Here is a 21,152-nt window from a genome sequence, read left to right on the forward strand (position 1 = left end):
ATGTTGACCCGGCGGTTGTGGAAGACAAAAGAAAACGCATGACGTGTAAAGCAAAATGAATACCGGTAGCGCAATACTGTATATAAACAAGCCATGCTACCATATGTTTTTTTCGATTTGCTCTCTCCCGTAATAAAAAAAGAAAGAGTAAATGACACAATAATTAACAAAATACTTTTTTAACTTTTTTCACGTTGACCCGAATACAAATTCAATACAAATCCATTTTACTCAGTAATAGTTTTGCCATTCCAATTTTATTTAAACCAATTGAAATTTCTCAACAAATTTTTTAAATAAATTTCTTCTCCTTTTCTTCTTTTCTTCTTCTCCTTCTCTATACAAATTCAATTGAGTTTATATACATACATTAACATATTTTAAACAATGGCTATCAAAGTTGGTATTAACGGTTTCGGAAGAATTGGACGTTTAGTCTTGAGAATTGCTTTGCAAAGAAAGGACATTGAAGTTGTCGCTGTCAATGATCCATTCATTGCCCCAGACTATGCTGCTTACATGTTCAAATACGACTCCACCCACAGAACTTACAAGGGTGAAGTCAAGTCAGAAGGTGACAACTTGGTCATTGACGGACACAAGATTAAGGTTCACGGTGAAAAGGACCCAGCCTCAATTCCATGGGGTAAAGACGGTGTTGATTACGTCATCGAGTCTACTGGTGTCTTCACCACCCTTGAAGGTGCTCAAAAACACATTGATGGTGGTGCCAAGAAGGTTCTTATCACTGCTCCATCCAAGGATGCTCCAATGTTTGTTGTTGGTGTCAATGACGACAAGATCAGCAAGAGCGAAAACATTATCTCCAACGCTTCTTGTACCACCAACTGTTTGGCTCCATTGGCCAAGGTCATCAATGACAAGTTTGGTATTGAAGATGGTTTGATGACCACTGTCCACTCCATCACTGCCACCCAAAAGACTGTTGATGGTCCATCCCACAAGGACTGGAGAGGTGGTAGAACCGCTTCTGGTAACATTATTCCATCATCCACTGGTGCTGCCAAGGCTGTTGGTAAGGTTATCCCAGAATTGAACGGTAAATTGACTGGTATGTCTTTGAGAGTCCCAACTGTTGATGTTTCAGTTGTTGATTTGACTGTTAACTTGAAGACCCCTACTTCTTACGAAGAAATCTCCAAGGTTATTAAGGATGCTTCTGAAGGAGAATTGAAGGGAGTTTTGGGTTACACTGAAGATGCTGTTGTTTCTTCTGACTTTTTGGGTTCCCACTACTCCTCCATCTTTGATGAAAAAGCCGGTATCTTGTTGAATCCAAAATTCGTCAAGTTGATTGCTTGGTACGATAACGAATACGGTTACTCTACCAGAGTCGTTGACTTGTTGGAAAAGTTTGCCAAGGTTAATGGAAATTAACTATCCGTGAAGTTGTAAGGCATATTTGGATTGAGTAGCTGAGCTGCTCTCCTTTTTTGATTTGCGTATATAGGTTTTATTTTTTTATAAACAAAGAAAAAGTGTCTTATTGAGGAGTTATTTTGTAAGTTCATATAATTTTCAAAAAAAATATTACCAGCCTATTTCTTCTCTTTCTGCAAAATGGAGTTGACAAAGTACTTGGTTGGGAATACGTTTAGGTTATACCGAGGAACTGGACTACCATTTACCGAAGAATTACTGAAGGAAGAGAAGGAGACAATTTCAACTGAACTTGCAAAGCGCTTGTATCGGATATACAAACAGAATATACACGCCTATGAAGATGATTTAGTGGTTCGATATAGCACCTATCGAGATGTTGAAAAAGAGATTGTAATAAACAGTGGATTCCTTGATGAGACGCGATACTTGATTGTCAAGTCGAGAAACCATCGTCTCTTACCAAGACAGACTTTGCTTTTTGCACGATGCAATAACAACAATGATACAATCCTACTAAATCGAGTGGCTAATAATCAAGCGCCCAATAACCACTTGCTTCAGATCCTACAAGATGTGACTGATTCCTTATTTGTTGAGTTTGCTTTACCACCTCGATTCATTCCATCATTCATCAACAAGCTTCTGGCCTGCTTCACCAATGACGTACGACTAGTATATGACATTGGTCAGACAAAATCACTCAATAATATTCTGATTGAAGTTCCTGGTGCTGATGTGAGGATTTTGCAACAGGAGGGGAAATTGTACGACAGTATTTGTCAATTTATGTATCATTGTTCAAAAATTAGATTTAATCACTTGCAACCAAAGAAATTTGTCAGTGATGTGATTAATATATCAGGTGATGGCAGATTCAAGTTTAATGTCGATGATGATGATGACGAGACGCTAGTCTGGTTGTTGATTGAGAATATCCAGTCAGCGCTAGAGGGGTAGTTATAGTTGTAATTGTAGCTGTAGGATGGCTTGTGAGTGGATCTATCAGTGTTGGATTAGCTCATTTCTTGAAAAGAGTATATATCGGTGTTAACGCAAAAGAGCCCAGAGGAGCCAGAAATCTCCTTAAATCTAAAGATATGATTGGGTGTACAAAATAAGCGTTGTATCTCTGAGTTACGTGTTTTTTTGTTTTAGATTGTTTTTCTTGTTTTTCAATTGACGTGTCTCTTGTGAACCATAATTAAATTTTTTATTTTTTATTTTTCAAAAAAGGGATTGAACAATAGTCGTTTTTCATTTTTTTTTTAATAGTTTCAATTCCTCTTTGCCAATAGAACTTATACCCTACTTAAGCAGTTCAACCTAACTACTATTTCCAAAAATAAACGGGAACAGAAAAATCATCTAACCCCCCCTCACAACCCTCCAATCAAACAATGTCTTCATCTGCACAACCACACGAGACGCAGGTGAAGCCAACAACAACACACAAGTTGCACAAGGAAGAGGCCTCAATTGACACCAAATATGAAACAGACGACGGTGATCTCGACCTCGCTAAGAGATCGCAGTACGACGAAGCTCAAGAGACGATTGAGTCGTGGAAGAAATTAGAGTCGGTGTTGGCGCCACTTTTATTCACATTGTTGTCATTTTTCGTTCGATTTTATCGTATTTCCATCAATGATAGTGTTGTTTGGGACGAAGCACATTTCGGTAAATTTGGTTCTTATTACTTGAGACACGAGTTTTATCATGATGTCCATCCGCCATTGGGCAAGATGTTGGTGGGATTGTCGGGTTATTTAGCTGGGTATAATGGATCATGGGATTTCCCCAGTGGGGAGAAATACCCCGAATATATCGACTATACCAAAATGAGGTTGTTTAATGCCACTTTTTCCGCATTGTGTGTGCCTTTTGCTTATTTTACTATGAAGGAGATTGGATTTTCAGTTTGGACCACGTGGTTATTCACATTGATGGTTACTTTGGAAAGTTCGTATGTGACCTTGGGTAAATTTATTCTTTTGGATTCAATGTTGTTGTTTTTCACGGTGTTGACTGTCTTTTGTTTTGCTAGGTTTAACAATTTCAACAATAAACAGAAAGAGTTTACTAGGAAATGGTGGAAATGGCTCATGTTGACCGGTGTTTCCATTGGATGTGTCTGTTCCGTTAAAATGGTGGGGTTGTTTGTAACTACATTGATTGGAATTTACACTGTTGTTGACCTTTGGAATAAGTTGAATGATAGATCAATCACTTGGGTAAGATATGGTTATCACTGGATGGCAAGGATTTTCGGTTTGATTATAATCCCAATTTCCATCTTTTTACTTTGTTTTAAAGTTCATTTTGATTTGTTGTACAAATCAGGACCTGGTGATGCTAATATGTCATCCTTGTTCCAAGCCAATTTGCTTGGCTCACAAGTTGGTGGAGGCCCAAGAGAAGTTTCGATTGTCCATTCAGTTGTCACTTTGAAAAATCAAGGCTTGACTGGTGGTCTTTTGCATTCTCATGTACAAACATTCCCCGAAGGTTCCAAACAACAACAAGTCACCACTTATGGACATAAGGATTCCAACAATAATTGGATTTTCCAACGTCCAAGAGGTCAACCAAGTTATGACACTAGTGGCAACAATACTGATATTGAGTACGTTTTTGACGGTATGCCAATTAGAATCATGCACCCACTGACTGGAAGAAACTTGCACACTCATGACATTGCTGCTCCGGTTTCGAAAACCGAATTGGAAGTAGCATGTTATGGTAATTTAACGATTGGTGATGCAAAGGATAACTGGATTGTTGAAGTTGCTGACCAAGCAAGTAGTGAAGACAAGATGAGATTGCATCCATTGACCACCTCATTCAGATTAAAGAATGAAGTTTTGGGCTGTTATTTAGGAGTTTCTGGCGCTACATTGCCACAATGGGGTTTTAGACAAGGTGAGGTTGTTTGCTTTAAAAATCCATTCAAAAAGGACAAGAGAACTTGGTGGAATATTGAAGATCATAGAAACGAAATTTTGCCTCCAGCACCAGAGGATTTCAAGATGCCTAAAACGAGATTTATTCGTGACTTCGTTCAATTAAACTTGGCAATGATGGCCACCAACAATGCGTTATTGCCTGATCCAGATAAGCAAGATGATTTGGCTTCATCGTTCTGGCAATGGCCAACGTTGAATGTTGGTATTAGAATGTGTGGATGGGGAGCCGACAAGGCAAAGTATTTCATGATTGGATCACCCGCAACTACATGGACATCAAGTATCGGGGTTGTCATTTTCGCAGTCATCACCCTTTACTATCTCATTAGATGGCAAAGACAAATTACAGATTTCCCTAGTGACCAACCAAGCAAGTTGCAAAAATTCGTCATGGGTGGTATTTATCCAATGTTTGGTTGGGGTTTACATTTCATGCCATTTGTCATTATGGGAAGAGTCACATACGTGCATCACTACGTTCCAGCGTTATACTTTGCCATGATTGTGTTTTGTTTTGAAGTTGAATTGTGGACCCTGAAGTTGAATCAAAGGACATCGTCAGCTGTCAGCAAGATTGTCTATGTGGCAATCTACTTGGCGTTGTATTTTGGAGTTGCGTTTACGTTCTACTACTTGAGGTATTTCTCGTTTGGTATGGAAGGTCCAAAGGAGAACTGGAAACACGCCCAATGGTTACTGTCATGGAGAATTGCTGATGATAATTATGTATAGAGAAGACAGTGTGTAGTATTCTTTTGTGTAAAATGGTTTAAAAAATATACAATTTTTTGTTTTAAGAAAAGTGTGTACGAGAGACAAAAAAAAGGACTGACTGTATAAGTTACTCTTCTTCTATTATTAAGCAAAGACCAAAATGATGAGCTTGAGACCTGTAATAAGGAGAATACCAACGTCAAAGAGGATACTATATAACTCACAGCCTTTCATATACCACCAAGCATCAATAAGGTGGAACTCAAGTGCATCCACATCGGCGCATTCGTCACAACAGGGGCAAAAAACCCTCAAACCATCGTCATTTGCATTCCCCACAGATCCACCACCACCACCACTGCCAGCAAGAGAAAACAAACCACAAGACAGAAATGCAGTACCAAAAGAGGATATTGATGATTTCAATGCTACGAAGCTAGTCCTTGGCCAAACAGATAAAGTAATCGCCATAGCTGATCGTGCTGTTGCCAAATTGAATTCAATCAAGCAGGAAAACCCCGAGGATTCAGCATTACAGATCCAAGTTGAAAGTGGCGGATGTCATGGATTCCAATACAATTTACATTTGATCAACTTGGATCAATATTTATCGAAAAATAAGGGTTCATCTGATGTGTTTGTGTTTGAACGACTGGGTGCTGCTATTGTCCTTGATGATTCGAGTTTGACAATCTTGCAAGAACTGAAGTTGGATTACACGAAGGAGTTGATTGGTAGCCAGTTTAAGATTGTTGATAGTCCTTATACTTCGACTGCTTGTGGATGTGGAGCTTCGTTTGATTTTGATTTTGATAAATTGGAGCAAAAGAAACTGAAGGAATAGAGAAGATGTGTAGTTTGTGTGTAGTTGCTTAGAAATAAAGAGGAAACTTTATCATAGAGACTCATTTTTTTATATCACAGTTTGTATTGTTTTAAACAGTATGTAAATTTATGTTGCTAGTATCTCATTAATGCCCTTGATGCTTTGCGTTGAATAAAAGCGCACATCTACATCATCATCACTTTCCAACTTCTCCAAGTTTGACAACACTTGCAAGTTGATCAATTTTTTCAAATCGTCTTCGCTAGGCGCTTGATTCTTGTGTTGAGCTAATGATTCAACCAACGTCAAATAAGATTTAGCAACATTGAATCTAATGTTTGGGACGGAGTCAGTGATTAACCCATTGATAAATGGTAAAACCTTTTCAACCAAGACTTTATAGTCAATGACTGGTATTAATGAAGTTATGGCAAACAAGCAAGTGATTCTTATAATGAAATTTGAATAATCAATCTTATCATCTTCATCGATTTTATCATCTTGGTTTAATAACCTAGCAAGGATTTCTTGCGTGGCCCATTGTGATCCAAATATTATCGTCAAGTGTTTCAAGTTTTCCACAGCAGCTTCTCTAATGGCAAATACCGGGTCCCATAACCACGACATACATAATGATAATAATTCGTCATTGAAAAAGGATTCGCCCAATTGGTCAGCCAATTTAGGAATGTATTCAATAATCGCCAATCTGACTCTCCATTTGTGATCTTGCGCCAATTCCGTGATTGCCGGAAGTAAATTGGTCGATAATAAATTGATGCCAATGGTTTCATTAACCACCGACAAGTTGGAGATAATGTTTAATCGAACATCAGGGAACTCGTCCTTCAACATCGTCAAGAATATTGGCAATAATTTATCAATCGTTGCTTGTCTTTCTAAAATTGGCGATAATTCAGTAATGGTTGATGCCAATGATGCACGGACATTTTCTTGTGGGTCTTGACTCAATTCATGAACCACAGGGATGATTTTATTCAAAATGGTTGCCTTTGTTGGTGGATATTCAGTAAGTAATTTGCAAAATGCTGGCAATTGTTTAGCAATGGCTTTTCTCACCTCACCTTCATGATCCTTCATTAATGACACAAATGGATCAATCAACTGGAATAAATCCAGCTCATTATGAGTGAAATTAACGGCAATTTTACTAAATCTATCAGCAGCAGTATACCGAACTCTCCAACTATCATCTTTGATCAATTTCAATGCACTCGACAAGAAATCGGAATTGAAACTATACTCGTGAATCTTTTGGAAAAATTCCAATATTGAAATCAAAACATCAACACTGAGAAATTTTACCGAATCTTGGTCATCATTAATCAAATGTTGAAACATTTTGGAAATGATTTCCCAATCTTCATTATTGACCTTGTTGACATCATTGGGAGATTCTTCAGTGAATTTAGTCAATAAATCAATCAAATGGGGCAAGTTTGTCGCAGCTGCCCTTCTAACCATGGGATAATCATCAGTAACCAATTTCAAATAATTCTTCAACAATTCCTTACGAGTGTTGGCATCAACTCGAATAATCACCGCCTTGTATAACCCACAAGAGGCAATCTTTTTCAGAAACCAGTTGCCTTGACTCAAACTAGTGATTAATCCAAGAAAGATATTGTTTATTTCATCTTGATTCAATTCCTTACTAATTGTGTTTAACGATTCAATGGCTTTATCTCTAACCAAAGGCTCTTCCATCGACGCCAATATAGTCAATATATTGATCAATGGTTCACAGTATTCGTGGCCACCAATTAATGGTATAAATTCACCCAATTTAGCGCCCAATACCGTGAACACTTCTTCTTCATCATCCTGAGCAACGTCATGCAAAAACGGCAACAATTCCTTACGTGTTCTCTCGGGTCCCAATGCAATGGCAATTGTGTCTAGTTTCTGCATTGCTTCAACCCTATTGGAAACATCGTCATGTTTCAATTCGTCCATTAATAACGCGAGGGGGTGTAAATCTTCCATGATTGAAATGTATGTGTGGGTAGATGTATGTGCTGTTGTACGGAAAAAAAATAATTAATCGATTAATGGGAAATTGCAGTAATATGATCACTGTAGTTGGATGTGATGGATGTGGTGGATATGTATGTATGTATGTATCTCTAGTTTTGAGTTGATGTGATATGAATACTGTAGTCTATATGTATTTTTACTTTCTATTTTTTTTTTAACTTTTCGTCGTTAGAGGTGGTGGGTTGACTCTCTCTCTCTCTCTCTTGATAAATTTTTTTGTTGTTGTTGTTGTTGTCGTTGGTTGTGTCGAATTTAAAATTGTAAAGAAAATATTTACGTCATTGTCTCACCAGTAGAGAGAAATATCAACTAAAACAACTACGAGGGGTTATGTAAATGAAAACTATGAAGTTCGATGGCACCTACTTCTTAAAGCTATATCTATGACTATGTCTTAGTTTGTGGCTGATGGAGAGGGCGAGGGGGGGGGGGGGGGTACAGCGTTTTCACTGTCGTTGCCATCGTTTGTCGCAACCAATCTGTAAATGCCGCACGACCTTTTCTAGACCTTAAAATGTACTGACTATGCTGTTGAGTATAGACCTTCTGATTTTGTTGAGGCTCAATTTATAAGACATTGTTGACCGTTTCTTCAATTTGGATCATTCTGAGTCTATTCTAGTCTATAATTCAGTCATTGTCAGAAATTCAAACGGAAAATAATCTCTCATAACTAGTAGGAAAGTTTGTGTGCCCAGCAAAGCGGAATTCTATTATTAAATGAACATGAACTAAGTTAACCTTCTTTTTTCCCTTTAACCTCAAATATAGTCCTCCCCAGGACCGTTAACATTCCTGTTTGAAATGTTGCAAAAAAGAAGAGAAACCGATTTCAAGTCTCAATTTCAATCCTATTGACACAAAACTCGTCTAAATTTTTTTTAGAATTTGTCAACATTTCACTCCACGTTTTGTTTTCATGGACCAGTCCACTCCAGCACATACATTAAGCCGATATATACCATGCCAGCAGCCCCTACCGAATTAGACATTATCGACTCGCAAGTATCGCCTCAAGTTCGTGCCGCTTACAATTTAAAACTTGCACAATTTCAACACAGTGCCAAATCGTACTGGCAATTCTCCATTGTCCCCAACAAGTTTGTCCAATCGTTAAAAGACACAAACGACACCACATTTAACTACCTTGACGAACATTTTGGTAAAATTGGTGAATGGGATGACTTGGTGGGAGAGCTACGTCAATTGAATCAAGAAGCCGATGACGAAACGCAGTACAAGATTTTATTTTTGGCGCGTCATTACACGGGATATCACAATGTGGCCCATGCCAAGTATGGAGACGATGCATGGAACAACCACTGGTCGAAATTGAATGGCGACGATGAGTACACATGGGGACCTGATGCGGAGTTGATTCCTGAGCTGGTTGAATTGGCGAAAAATAATAGTCAATTAGTAGCTAAAGAGTTGGAAAATAATCGTCATCATGATAAATCATTGATTTTGCTACAAAAGATGTATGTGTCGCCATTAAGTCGATCAGTTGATACATTGTATTACACATGGAGCCCTATTGTCAATTTACGCCAGTTGCGGCCGTATATTCAGGAAAATTGGCGTGAGACAACTGGTGTACACACGTGCGATAAACGGTCAACTAAAACCATAATTGCTAACAAGTACACCAAATTGGGGTTTGTTATTGAACCGGGATTCACTGAACAAGATGAATTGTATCGCGATGATTATCGTGAACTGTTTGATGAACAGGCGGCAAGGATGAATATCGCACTTCAGCAGTTGTTCTCCGAGAATCATGGCAATGGCGTTGACATTGTGGGCATTACTAGTCATTCGGGTAGTATCAAGACGCAGTTGATGGTGTTGGGACACCGACCATTTGCTGTGCAAACTGGTGGAATGATTCCTGTGTTTGTGAAAGCAGTTAGGCACAAGGGCGGTTCTTCAAGTGGAGCAAGTGAGGAGAAGTTGTAGACTAATAAATATAGAAGAAATACATGAATGAGTGAATGAATGGAGCGTGCAGATTATGAAAACTTGGGTAACAGTAGAGAACGTGCTCTGGTATAGGAAGGCAAGCTGCGAAATAAAGTAAGCTGTGCAAATTTAGCCATCCTTTTTAGAGAGCTAGATGACTTTGAAGTTGGACTGGATCGAGTTCCAGATGATGATGGCTTTATTTTGTATGACTAAAAGAAAGCCGATTTTGGTTAAACTTTCCCCATACAATGTTGTGTTTCAGAAACTGAAAAGGGTATTAAGAATCTCTCGGCTAGATATTTAAGGCACCGCTTGTTTTTTGTGGACCCTTTCGCGTTTTTAGGTCTTCACGCCCTCTCATCTATGCTGAAGTCCACAAAATGACAAAGCAACCGCGGTGGTCCACTTATCCCCTGTACTCCGAGTTACAAGAATTAGGAAATTTACTTTGTTTTTGTTTAGGGTAGGAAGGGCGAGATAAATTATTTACCGTGGGTGTGTATTAACAACAGGTGGTTATGTTACTTATTTTTTTGTATGTTTTCTAGAGCATCAAGACAATGTAGGTTACAACAAAAGGGGAAGAAATAGGAGTAAGAGAAAAGGGGAGAGGTGTTTGAATAGTTGGAAAAGTCAACGGTAACTAAAAAAAAATCAAAAGGCATTTGGCCTAGTGGCGTTTTTGTTTGTTTATTTGTGTGTGCATTTATTGTCTTGATGAAATATCCTAAACTGGAAGTTGCAAAATAGACTATGGGGTAGGGGTACGAGGTCTAGAACGTATTACACACCTTTTGTCAGTGGGTTTAAGGTGTCACGGTTAGGAATCTATGGCGGGAAAAAGAAGATGAGGAAAGGCGATATGGGGGTGTAAATTTCATATGTGCACTTGCTTAATTCTCTATGATATATCCGCAACCGTTTTTGTTTTACTTTGACAAGTGTTTTCGAAAAGCCCTTTTGCATATGGTTTGAACTGGTACAGCCTTAGGGGATATAAGAAGTCCTATCCAAAGTTGAATGCCAACCGAGGAAGGAAGAGGAAGTTTCCATAAATTTTGGAAATGACAGTTACTGGAAAATGAAAATAGAGGGAGTTGTATTGTCTGAGTCCCATTATTGTTAAAGCAACATTGATCTCTTTCTTCACCATTTAGGTCAATTTCAACAAACAAATGTCAACGTCAAACCTTCAAATTCGACTTTAGCTAAAAATGGAATATATAAAATAGAAGGAATAGAAAAATAAAATGAATTGCGCCCTCGGTTCCCATTCTGACGATATTCTCTTTTCTTTCCTTTTCCTGCAAGAGAGAGGGGTAGAGGAGGGCCACGTGGGTGGAAAAATTAAATTTTTGTTTTTTTTTTTTAATTAATTTTATTTAAATTATTTTGACTCTTATTGTGTTATTGTGTTATTATAGTCTTCACATACAGAGACTGAGGGAAAGTTTTGGTCAAAAACAACAGCGCAATTAAATAAAATGACACCTTTAAGATAGAAAAAATAAGGGATAAAAGAGTTATCGTAGTTAATCAATTTGATATATACACCGCTCAGTCGTTTCTTTCCTCATTTCTTCAGTTAGACGCAACAACTAGAGCGGTATTTAAATTTTTTTGAAACTGTGAATGAACTAAGAGCATCTCACTCATTTTAAATCAGTGGCTTACCCTTGAAGTGTTGTTTAGAAACGGTAATGCTTTCAAGTAAGCTAAACGGAATTTGTGTCAATAAAAACAAACAACAATAAAAGAAAGAATGAGAAAGAGGAGAATTGCCAATTTAGACTACGCTACATTTAAAGGTCACACGACCATAAGAGGTTGAGGAGGGAAAGGAGTAAGAGGTCACACGATATTTAGGTGCAACTCCAACATTATCCATTATCCATTGTCAAATGTTTTATTGTTTCATTTAAGGTTTGAAATTCTTCAACAGTGAAGCAACAAAGGTCAAAGAATAAGAAGTAGAGCATAATGCGTAAGGTTAAGTTTAAGTTGTTGCCATGGTTAAGGTTGTGGTTGCTGTTGTTGAGTTTGTTGTCGCGTGAGGTTTCTCTCTCTCTAACCCTTTACTGGTGACTTCTTTTTCTTCATCAGACTGTGGAGTCTCTTCTCTTCTATCTCTATTGTTATTGTTTGTTGAAAGTGAGATTTGCAGTTGCAGCTAATAATTACACAAACTAACCTTGAATATGTAACAATACTTTATTGCACATTCTTTTTCTACTTCTTTTTTATCTAAATGCATATGCATATATGCACTAAAGTGCCTTCTTTTTTTCTTTTTGTATTTGTTATTTTTAGATTATATGGGGGCTTTAAACAATTGTTGCAATCTATAAAGGAGATAGTAAAGACAAGCACACATAAGCACTTCTGAAAGAAAGAAAAACTCTTTTTTTTAGAAGAATGAGTATAGTGAGACGTAGGGAGTAAGGAATGATGCAAAGGTTAGTAATTGTAAATGTAGAACAGGGTGTTGATGGGGAGAGGGGACTTGAAAGTTTAGAGAGAGAGTGTTTTTTTTCTTATCAAAGACTCCCTCTGAAGAGAATGAAAGGAACGGTCGCGTGCGTTTGAGAAATTATTGATTATTGATTTTACGACAAATAAGCTTTTTTTTATTTTTTTGCCTTTTTGAAGAAGACCAACTAAGCTCTTTCTTTTACTGCTTTGTTTGTTTGTTTTGGCTTTATGCCCAGCGGTTAGTTTATTATTCTCAGGATTGTCAAACTTTAAACCGTTTCATTTTTCTCTTTTCTTTTTCTATTTCCTACTACTGAAGATCAGTTGTACGCTAATCACATGTTGCTCGCAAAGAGGTCTACGAAGATGGAGAGTAAAGGCCCTTTCTTTTAGGATGCAGAGCACTGTCCACACAGGTTATGGACGACTTGAATTTTAAGCACAAACACCGGGTCCTGTTAACATATATGTATATATATATGTGTATATATATACATGTCTCAGGCGGCTAAATTAAGAAAGACGTTCTATTGAAAATATAATAATAATCACTGTTGCTATTATTATTATTATTATTATTATATTCACAGTATAAGATGTTTTACAGTTCATGGGGAGACGTAGGCGCCAGCCGTTAGCATGCGATGCATCGTAATGCAATACGACGCCATCACTCACTTTGCCACAAAGCTAATTTTGCTGAATGTAACTACTGTTTAATGTAAGTTTTGAAAAGTAGTGGTGGCAATGAAGTTTAATTTTGAAGCTATGATGGTTAATTCTAGAGAGTGTATATATTGGGGGTGAATTTTTATTTTTAGGCTTTCATGTTACATTTTGAAATTTTACAGTTTAAAGTTTGAATGTTTTGGAAGGTGTTTCTATTCAGAAGATTAGGTAATTGTAGTTCCTATTCTAGAAGCTGGCAAATGGAATTCTCAATTTTGTCTATTTTGCTCAGTAGTTAGGTGTAGTCAGGTATATACATCTTCTTTTGCGGGTGTAATAAAACTGTTGAATTAAACTGTGCGTAAATAGATTACAGCTTAAGTCGGTATAGATGTATGTATGTATCTCATCACCCATCAACATCGGCATCATCGTTTTTTGACAGGTTTAGTATATATGTTTAGAGATAAATGCATATATAAACACATAGTGCGTATGGATATGAATATATGCAGGACTTCGTAAAAAATAAAATATTTATGCAACAAAAATAAATTAAATTGAAAAAAAAATAAAAAAATAAAAAAATAAAGAGATCGATAAAACAGAGCCATACATACATAATACATACTACACAAAGACCAAACAATCAAATAGCAACAAACAGTAAACCACTCCTACTCTTATTGCTAGTGAATATGAAAGTAGAGCATCATAGTACGTATATATATATACAGATGATCACTTCCTGGAGAAGAAGGATCAAGATAATGAAGGCTGAGTTTAGTTTAGTTTAGTTTAGTTTATGGTTAGTTTTTTAGTAAAGCGTTACGGGTAGTGTACTTTTGGAAAAAATGATATTTCTTTTTCTCTTCTTCTGATAATGTCTTTTTTTGTCACTTTCGCCTGTGCGTCTTAATAATTTTCTATTGTTGATTATTACATTATTGTTACTTTTATAAATATTGATAGCTGTAGTCCTTACAAAGTAGTAGTTATAGTCTTGTGACTTGTTAACTAAAACAGATTAAACCTTTTTTAGTAATAGGACTGACGTTCACAAAATACTAATGAGTTTCACTTTACTACTATAACAACAGTAGTGGACTTTGTCTTCATGTTTGATACTAACAAATTAACTGTACACTCTATGATACAACTACTACGTCTATACCAAAAGAAATAGCCACAACTCCATATAGCTTTCTCTCCAATCCTTTTTTTCTTTTTCGTCGTCAAAATCGTTCGTACTAGTTTTTGTTCCTGGCGTTCATTTCGTTTCGTTTCGCTGAATGTCTGTGTTTGTGTAATTATTAACTTTTAAAATAAATTTAAAAAATAAATTGGTTGTTTTTGTTCTTTTGAACATGTTTACACTACCCTTTCATCCCATTGTTTTTTTTTTTGTTTTGAAAGAAAACAATTTTAATCAATTTAAATCTAAACCCACAAAGAAGAAGAAGTATCATTGTAACAAGCCAATTTTTATATATATATATGTAGATATATTCCCCCTACATCAACATGTAGATATATATATCTATTTATCTATCTATCAACTTCACTCCCTATATATATATATATATATATACTAGTACTATTATCTAGTAACAACCATACCTTTTTACTTACGACTTTTACATCCTACATCATATCGCATTAGAATATTCTTTTTTTATAAGAAAAGCATTGTGGCGATCAACTTCCAGCCAAAAGATTTACAAACAGACAGACAACAACAACACACCACGCCACTTTTACTGTTACTCTACTCCAACTACAAAACATTTCATTTTTTTGCATTTTAATTCCTTCTTTTCATAACTTTCATCACTTTTGCATTCAATTTATTCTATTCCAAGGGGAGAAAACATTTACTACGCTAGTACTATCAAGCACAGTTATAACCACTAAAGACAATAACAGATCTTAATAGTCTGACCATTTCTCCTAAGAACAATATCTGCTTTACCGTACGTTTTGTTTTATGACTTTACAACTTTAACAACCAGATACGAAACAATACTGGGACAACCAAAGATTATCACAGACAATCAAAAAGACACACAGCATAAGACCACTACAATAAGCTTCCATTTCCCAATAGATGAAATTTGGCAACAATTTACAACATCTATCGGTACCCGAATGGAAAAGCTACAACATAGATTACAATGACTTAAAGTATAAAATCAAACAAATCACCAAACAAGATACGCAAGACCTTTCCCTTTTACAATCAGCCTTTATTGAGAATATTGATTATGTCAATTTGTTTATACAAACAAAATATGGAGAGTTGAATCGGAAGTTTGCCTACCTTGAATCCATATTCAACAATTTACTACACTTGAAAGATGAAATAAATGATTATGATTCACTACGGTCATTTCTTATTGAAATTGATGAATTATTCTATCAAGCACTTGAATTATCAATCATTTTGAAAAACTTGTCTAAATTCATTTTGATTCAAAAGATTGCCATCAAAAAAATATTCAAGAAATTCCTTAAGTATTATCAGTATAAAAAAATTGGTACCAAATTTGTTGTTGATTTAAAAGACAATCTCCTAATCAAGAACCCCAAATCATTTATCAATTTTGATTTAACTAAATTGACTTTGAAATTGACAAATTTGATCAATTTGATCAAATATGAACGCAAAGTTGTTGAATGTTTTAATGGTGACTTGCATCGTAAAAACTCGTTATTTTCAATAGCTTCATCATTGAATACTGCATCTGATTATCAAAATTCAATTCTCAATAACCACCAGGCAGCAACTGCAACTGCAACTGCAACTACAACACAGCTAATCCCTAATAAAAATGGTACTTTTGCTACCACCACTGCCACTGGCACTACTAATTCATCACCAAATACTGCAACCACAGTCACCATCAACACCAACACCAACACCAACGCCTCAACCAATTTCTACAACTCCAACCCTCAACAGTTTCCAACATCACCTGAGGCACACTTTGATTTGACTGTACTACTAAAACGTAACTTTCAATGCCATTGTCTAGTACCGGCCGACTTGACTAACGACATGATCCTCAATTTCAATGTCTATCTTAATCTTAAATGCATTGAAGATAACATTATATCTGCCATTTACTTGAACCAAGATTTGTTGAAAGAACCCGCCATTATTTTATCGAGTGACACTAGTCAACTGTCGATTGTGTTGGCTCCAACGGGTGGATTGAGAAAAAACTCTTATTGCATTTTGCCTAACGAAATTGTTGAAGTGTTTTTAGCACATTTACAAGATAGATCTAATGAAGAGTACAAGACTCGATTGTATGATTACTTTCAAGACTCAAGTCAATTGACGAAAAAAACCATCAATTACATCGTTGCTAATGATTACTTACCCGTATCAAGAACATTTTGTCAACGATCAAGATTCAGAATAGATAAACATAGTGGCGAATTGAATGGCGGTAATAATAATGAGATCCTCATTGATCAAACGGGATCGTCTACTTTGCATCAACCATCTCAACAACAACAACAGCAGCAACAACAACCACCACCGCCACCACCACTCGACGAAAATGACTATTACATCACATTGGAAAGTAACGTGTCCACCACTAATAAACCCAAACACATAAATACTGTTGTATTTCCTGAAGATTTTAATGAAATGGACTGCTTTCCTCACGGTCACCTTGGTATATATTCCAATGATTTAAACTTGTCAGAATTTGAATCGTCATTAGTGACTGAGGTCGATTCTCAAACAGGTGTGTTGCGAAACAAGCATTCCCCTTCATTTGCTCGTCGTTTTCCCAAGAAACTACAAATGATTCTTCAAAATAATGCCGTATCTTTATACAAGGGGTTCAATTTTTATCAATATCAAATATCGTGCTATTATAATATCGTCCCCAATGGAGAATTTATAAACAATCATTATACGAATTTGCTCAATTTAAACTTGTTGAAGGAATTTGAAAATATCGATGCTTGTAATCAACAATTGAATCAAGAAGAGGATTTGATTCGAGCCAAATCAGATAATATAATGAAGCATAAAATGTCGATACAAAATTTGCAACAACAGGATCAAGTGATTCAACAACAAGACCAACAACAGAAGCGACGCATTCAGTCGTATTTACATCATCAACATCCTCAAAATAGTTTTGGATCAAGCATATTTGAAAATGTGATACGTGATTCTGGTAGTTTATCACTTCATGAGGCGAATTTAAGTGATGCTGATGTCGTTGTGGATGTAGTTGGTGCTGATAACGATGCGGATGATGAAGTTATGGATCTACAAAATAACCAAGTGACTAACTTCCTAGTTTCAATTCTCAATCTAAAAAATAAATTCCTCAACCAGGGTGAAACCGACTCGTTAAAGCTGAAACCAAACCATCATCATAAAAGACAACATTTCATTAACGAAAATCCATATTATTTTGCTGAAGATGCCGTTCACGATGAGCACGAACATTTGCTTGATCCATATACCAAGCTCCTCTCAATATACCACGGCAACAAAAATGGTAACAACAATCCTTATGACGCCATCAATCTCAATTATTCAACTTATGATTCCATCAATGAAGAACCAATGTCGTTTTTCCAACGTAATGAATACCAATTGAAATATGAATCCAACTATGATCAAACATTATCTTACATTTACTTGACCTTGACGATAATCTCCCTTTTCTTATGTGGAATCCAATTGGGCACCATATACTCGATATTCTCCAGTATCGGCAATATCGAAGACTCCAAGTTTCTTATTCGTGATAACTTGGGCATTTTCGTTGTGTTGGTGCTAGGCATGATTATTTCAGTGGGGTTCAATTTGTTGGCGATTAATCTCTTGTGGTTTCGGTATAGTGACCCTGTCAAGTTTCACAACTTTGCTGTGAGTGGTGCGTTGGTTATTAATTTGGTGGGGTGTGTTTGGAGTTGCGCTTTGTTGTTGCATTGTTTCTAAGGAAACAGAAGGAGGTAGTCATGTCATTTGAGGTTTGACTCTTTATTTACTGTCGTTTTTTTACACTTTTGCATGTTTTTGTGATAGATTTAGCGGCTGGGTGTGCTTACCATTATTAATTTTTTTATGTATAAGTATTTGAGTTTAGTGTTTTTAATTCTACAGAGAAATTTGCATTGTTTTTAAAAAAAGAAGTACATAGAATAGGGGAGGGGGCGGAGTTGTAAGTAGACTAGGATGTTTAGATAAATATGGGGTAATGGGTTCTGGAGAGGGGAGGTTTGAAAAAAAAAAGTATCTCCCGGGGGCGAGTCGAACGCCCGATCCCAAGATTACAAAATCTGGAAATATTTACAGTCTTGTGCTTTAAACCAACTAAGCTACCAGGAGTATTTCACGTGAAAGAATGGCTTTGGGTAACCCAGAGAAGTCAAAACTGAGCACGTTGACCAGTTTTTTGTAACTTAACTCCAGATGTTCTTTTGGCGGTTGTTGTTGTCGTTTTCTTGCTGAGGTTCAACACAAAATATACTGTTATTCTTTTTTGTTGTTACGATTATGTGAGAGAGTTACGTAAAACGAAAAGGCGTTACAGGACTACAATCGGAGATGTAGAGGGACACCTGTTTCATAGCGTTTGAAGATTATGTATTCTTCTATGCTTTTGAAAATGCAATCATTGGTTAAAGTACATAGTATTTTGAAAGAACCACTATATGGGATTTGATTTAGGTCAGTCACTGGGGAACATTGATCAAGATTGGGATGGCAATCGATGCATCTATGTTTGTCATTAAGATTTGCTTAATTATTAGATTGGGGTTTTTTGATGTGTCATAAAATTTGTTTTAAATGGTTATTAGTTGCAAATATTGCAAGCCCTATTGAGTTGTCCACTCTTTCGTGTACCATAGTGATTGGTCTATGAGCAGCTTACATCGATTGAGCACACTTGTAGACCCTTCTCGTCATGACTGCAACAGTGTCTCCCCATCCGTTTATTGATTCAGAGCCAAGGTTCACTATATTCACTGGTTTATTGTATTATAATCATATTATTACAAAAATCTACTTCAAGTTTCGTCTTTTGTTGATAAATGATAGACTGTTGCTGTTGTTGTTGCTATAGTATAAATCATTTTCAATCAACTTATTATTCCCTTGATAAAAGATCTTGAAACAATTGCCGAAATTGACAAGAATCGATTTGAATCCGTATTTGGAAGTTGATACAATATGGACATTGGATTGCAAATGTAAGGGATAGGTAGTCTTTTTGCCATCACTTAACGAAATGATAACTCCTTCATATGACTCATTTGCAGTAACAGTTGCCTTGGTGTTTCGTTGACGTAGTGAAGTGAGTCCTTGATTTTCGAAAACTGCCGAAGACGAGTTTGTCTTTATCGATGATGTCTTGTCTTGACAACGGACTTTCTCAAACCCTATGATCATATTTACGTCACTCACTTGCCAACACTTTATATCCTCATACCAATATTGGCTCTCACAAACAGCACTGAAACCAAGACATCTGATTTCTCGCGGATCTCTTTCTGCACGAAGACATATACTATTTTTTGACCTTTGCATGTCAATTTTGAAGGTGTGGACGATCAAAATTCCCGAATCATCCTCATATATCAAAGACAATGAAGTGACTGATACACAACCACAGAATTTACAGTGTGTTGGCTGTGAATGGGCCACCTTAAATGTACCTGGTTTAAAGTGTCCAATGTTGAACGTTTTCAACACAATCCCAGTCTGCACATCTATCAAGCTGGCAGTGAAGTCACAAACAGATACAATCATACCAATAAATTCAATTGCAACAATGGTAGGAGTGTTGAGCTTGCGCGATGGGGTCATTGTTGTAACTGCATATGTCCCATGGGTGAATATTTTAATGGGGAAATCATGAAACACAAAATTGTTATTAACAACGATTCCAATGATGAATTCTCCGGTGGATTTCTGGCAAATTATCTTGTCATTAACCCTCGGCGTCTTGACTTTGGCAGCAGCAGAAAGTGGTTCAAATTCTTGGACATTCAAAGAACCATCATCACCAGAGGCAACCAACACCGTACCATTGTTGAGCACGAGCACAAAGTCTTCAGGTATATGCTCACGTTTCACTTTTAAAGATGACTTGGCTTGTGTTGAAGGAGAAGGTGGGGAGACAAACGGCGTTGGTTGACTAGTGGATAATATGGGAGAATCGGGACATCGGATGATTGTGCTTTGGGGCTCAGATGCCAACGACGTCGAGCTTCCGCGTTTAGCTCTTAGCAACTTTCTGGCTAAATATCCCGGTACCGTCCTATGCCTAAAGAATGACCCCATAACTTTTGCATCCCGATTGATGCTGGGATGTGTTTGTGTCCATTTTAATTCAAAATCTTCATAACAGTAGATGGATTGCTTGTTGAAACAGATTAGGATGATATAGACTCCGTCATCACTAATGGAAATGTGATTTACTGGCCATATATTGGATGCTAGGACATGCTTTTCACTCGAACTCGGTATCCAAGCAGTCACCGTGTGGTTCAATTCAAATGATACAACTATTGGACAACTAGGGTTGGTGAACACATTTAGTATATCTGTTGATTGGAGACTCAGTAGTTCAATAGAGTTTAATTTCTCTTTCTCGGGACTGATATGGTTGTTGCGGTTGTCTGATTGAGATTTCAAGTTGAGGCAAATTAATATGATGGATGCTATGAATACAATGGATAGAATTGCTTCCACGTAGAACAAATTGATAAACGAATTGTCTAGCGGAATCATATTATAATCATTGCGTTATTTATCGACTGTGGTTATGCTTTAGCAAGGGGGTGGGGTGTTGGACTATGCTATGCTATGCTGTGCTATATGTGTGGTTGTATATATCCTCGGTGATTTCCTCTCGTTTAGATCTACTCTCCTTTGAATTTTTTTTTTAAGGTTAATCTTTTGTTATATTTTTTATTTTGGTTGTTGGTTTAGAAAGGTCATTAGATCTCACTAGAGATAATCTTATTTTACTCCTACACAGTCTACACAAAAGATACAATTCAAAAGAAAAGGTACAGTATCTCTATAATCTATT

At 36.6% G+C, this 21,152-nt stretch overlaps 7 protein-coding genes across 7 annotated transcripts; 5 read left to right on the forward strand and 2 right to left on the reverse strand. All coding sequences in view use genetic code 12, as the record gives it.

The window, feature by feature from the left end:
* Positions 1-387: 387 nt before the first annotated feature.
* Positions 388-1,398, forward strand: TDH3 (glyceraldehyde-3-phosphate dehydrogenase (phosphorylating); the record flags this gene model as incomplete). The annotated part of the gene is made up of 1 exon (XM_051812988.1): positions 388-1,398. The coding sequence occupies one exon, from the start codon at positions 388-390 to the stop codon at positions 1,396-1,398; it is 1,011 nt and encodes a 336-aa protein (XP_051673285.1).
* A 183-nt stretch (positions 1,399-1,581) lies between these two features.
* CANMA_001059 (uncharacterized protein) lies at positions 1,582-2,361 on the forward strand (the record flags this gene model as incomplete). Its single annotated transcript, XM_051812989.1, has 1 exon — positions 1,582-2,361. One exon carries the CDS (start codon positions 1,582-1,584, stop codon positions 2,359-2,361), a length of 780 nt encoding a protein of 259 aa, XP_051673286.1.
* A 440-nt stretch (positions 2,362-2,801) lies between these two features.
* On the forward strand, positions 2,802-5,925 carry CANMA_001060 (PMT2; the record flags this gene model as incomplete). Its single annotated transcript, XM_051812991.1, has 2 exons — positions 2,802-5,093; positions 5,308-5,925. The coding sequence occupies 2 exons, from the start codon at positions 2,802-2,804 to the stop codon at positions 5,923-5,925; spliced, it is 2,910 nt and encodes a 969-aa protein (XP_051673287.1).
* A 108-nt stretch (positions 5,926-6,033) lies between these two features.
* Positions 6,034-7,914, reverse strand: TPD3 (protein phosphatase 2A structural subunit; the record flags this gene model as incomplete). The annotated part of the gene is made up of 1 exon (XM_051812992.1): positions 6,034-7,914. The coding sequence occupies one exon, from the start codon at positions 7,912-7,914 to the stop codon at positions 6,034-6,036; it is 1,881 nt and encodes a 626-aa protein (XP_051673288.1).
* Positions 7,915-8,928: 1,014 nt separating this feature from the next.
* CANMA_001062 (putative phosphomutase) lies at positions 8,929-9,924 on the forward strand (the record flags this gene model as incomplete). The annotated part of the gene is made up of 1 exon (XM_051812993.1): positions 8,929-9,924. The coding sequence occupies one exon, from the start codon at positions 8,929-8,931 to the stop codon at positions 9,922-9,924; it is 996 nt and encodes a 331-aa protein (XP_051673289.1).
* Positions 9,925-15,178: 5,254 nt separating this feature from the next.
* CANMA_001063 (uncharacterized protein) lies at positions 15,179-18,049 on the forward strand (the record flags this gene model as incomplete). Its single annotated transcript, XM_051812994.1, has 1 exon — positions 15,179-18,049. One exon carries the CDS (start codon positions 15,179-15,181, stop codon positions 18,047-18,049), a length of 2,871 nt encoding a protein of 956 aa, XP_051673290.1.
* A 1,068-nt stretch (positions 18,050-19,117) lies between these two features.
* CANMA_001064 (uncharacterized protein) lies at positions 19,118-20,848 on the reverse strand (the record flags this gene model as incomplete). The annotated part of the gene is made up of 1 exon (XM_051812995.1): positions 19,118-20,848. One exon carries the CDS (start codon positions 20,846-20,848, stop codon positions 19,118-19,120), a length of 1,731 nt encoding a protein of 576 aa, XP_051673291.1.
* Between the last annotated feature and the right edge of the window lie 304 nt (positions 20,849-21,152).

Source organism: Candida margitis (assembly GCF_024628925.1).
Source record: "Candida margitis strain CBS 14175 chromosome Unknown scaffold44, whole genome shotgun sequence".
NCBI lineage: Eukaryota > Fungi > Ascomycota > Pichiomycetes > Serinales > Debaryomycetaceae > Lodderomyces > Lodderomyces margitis.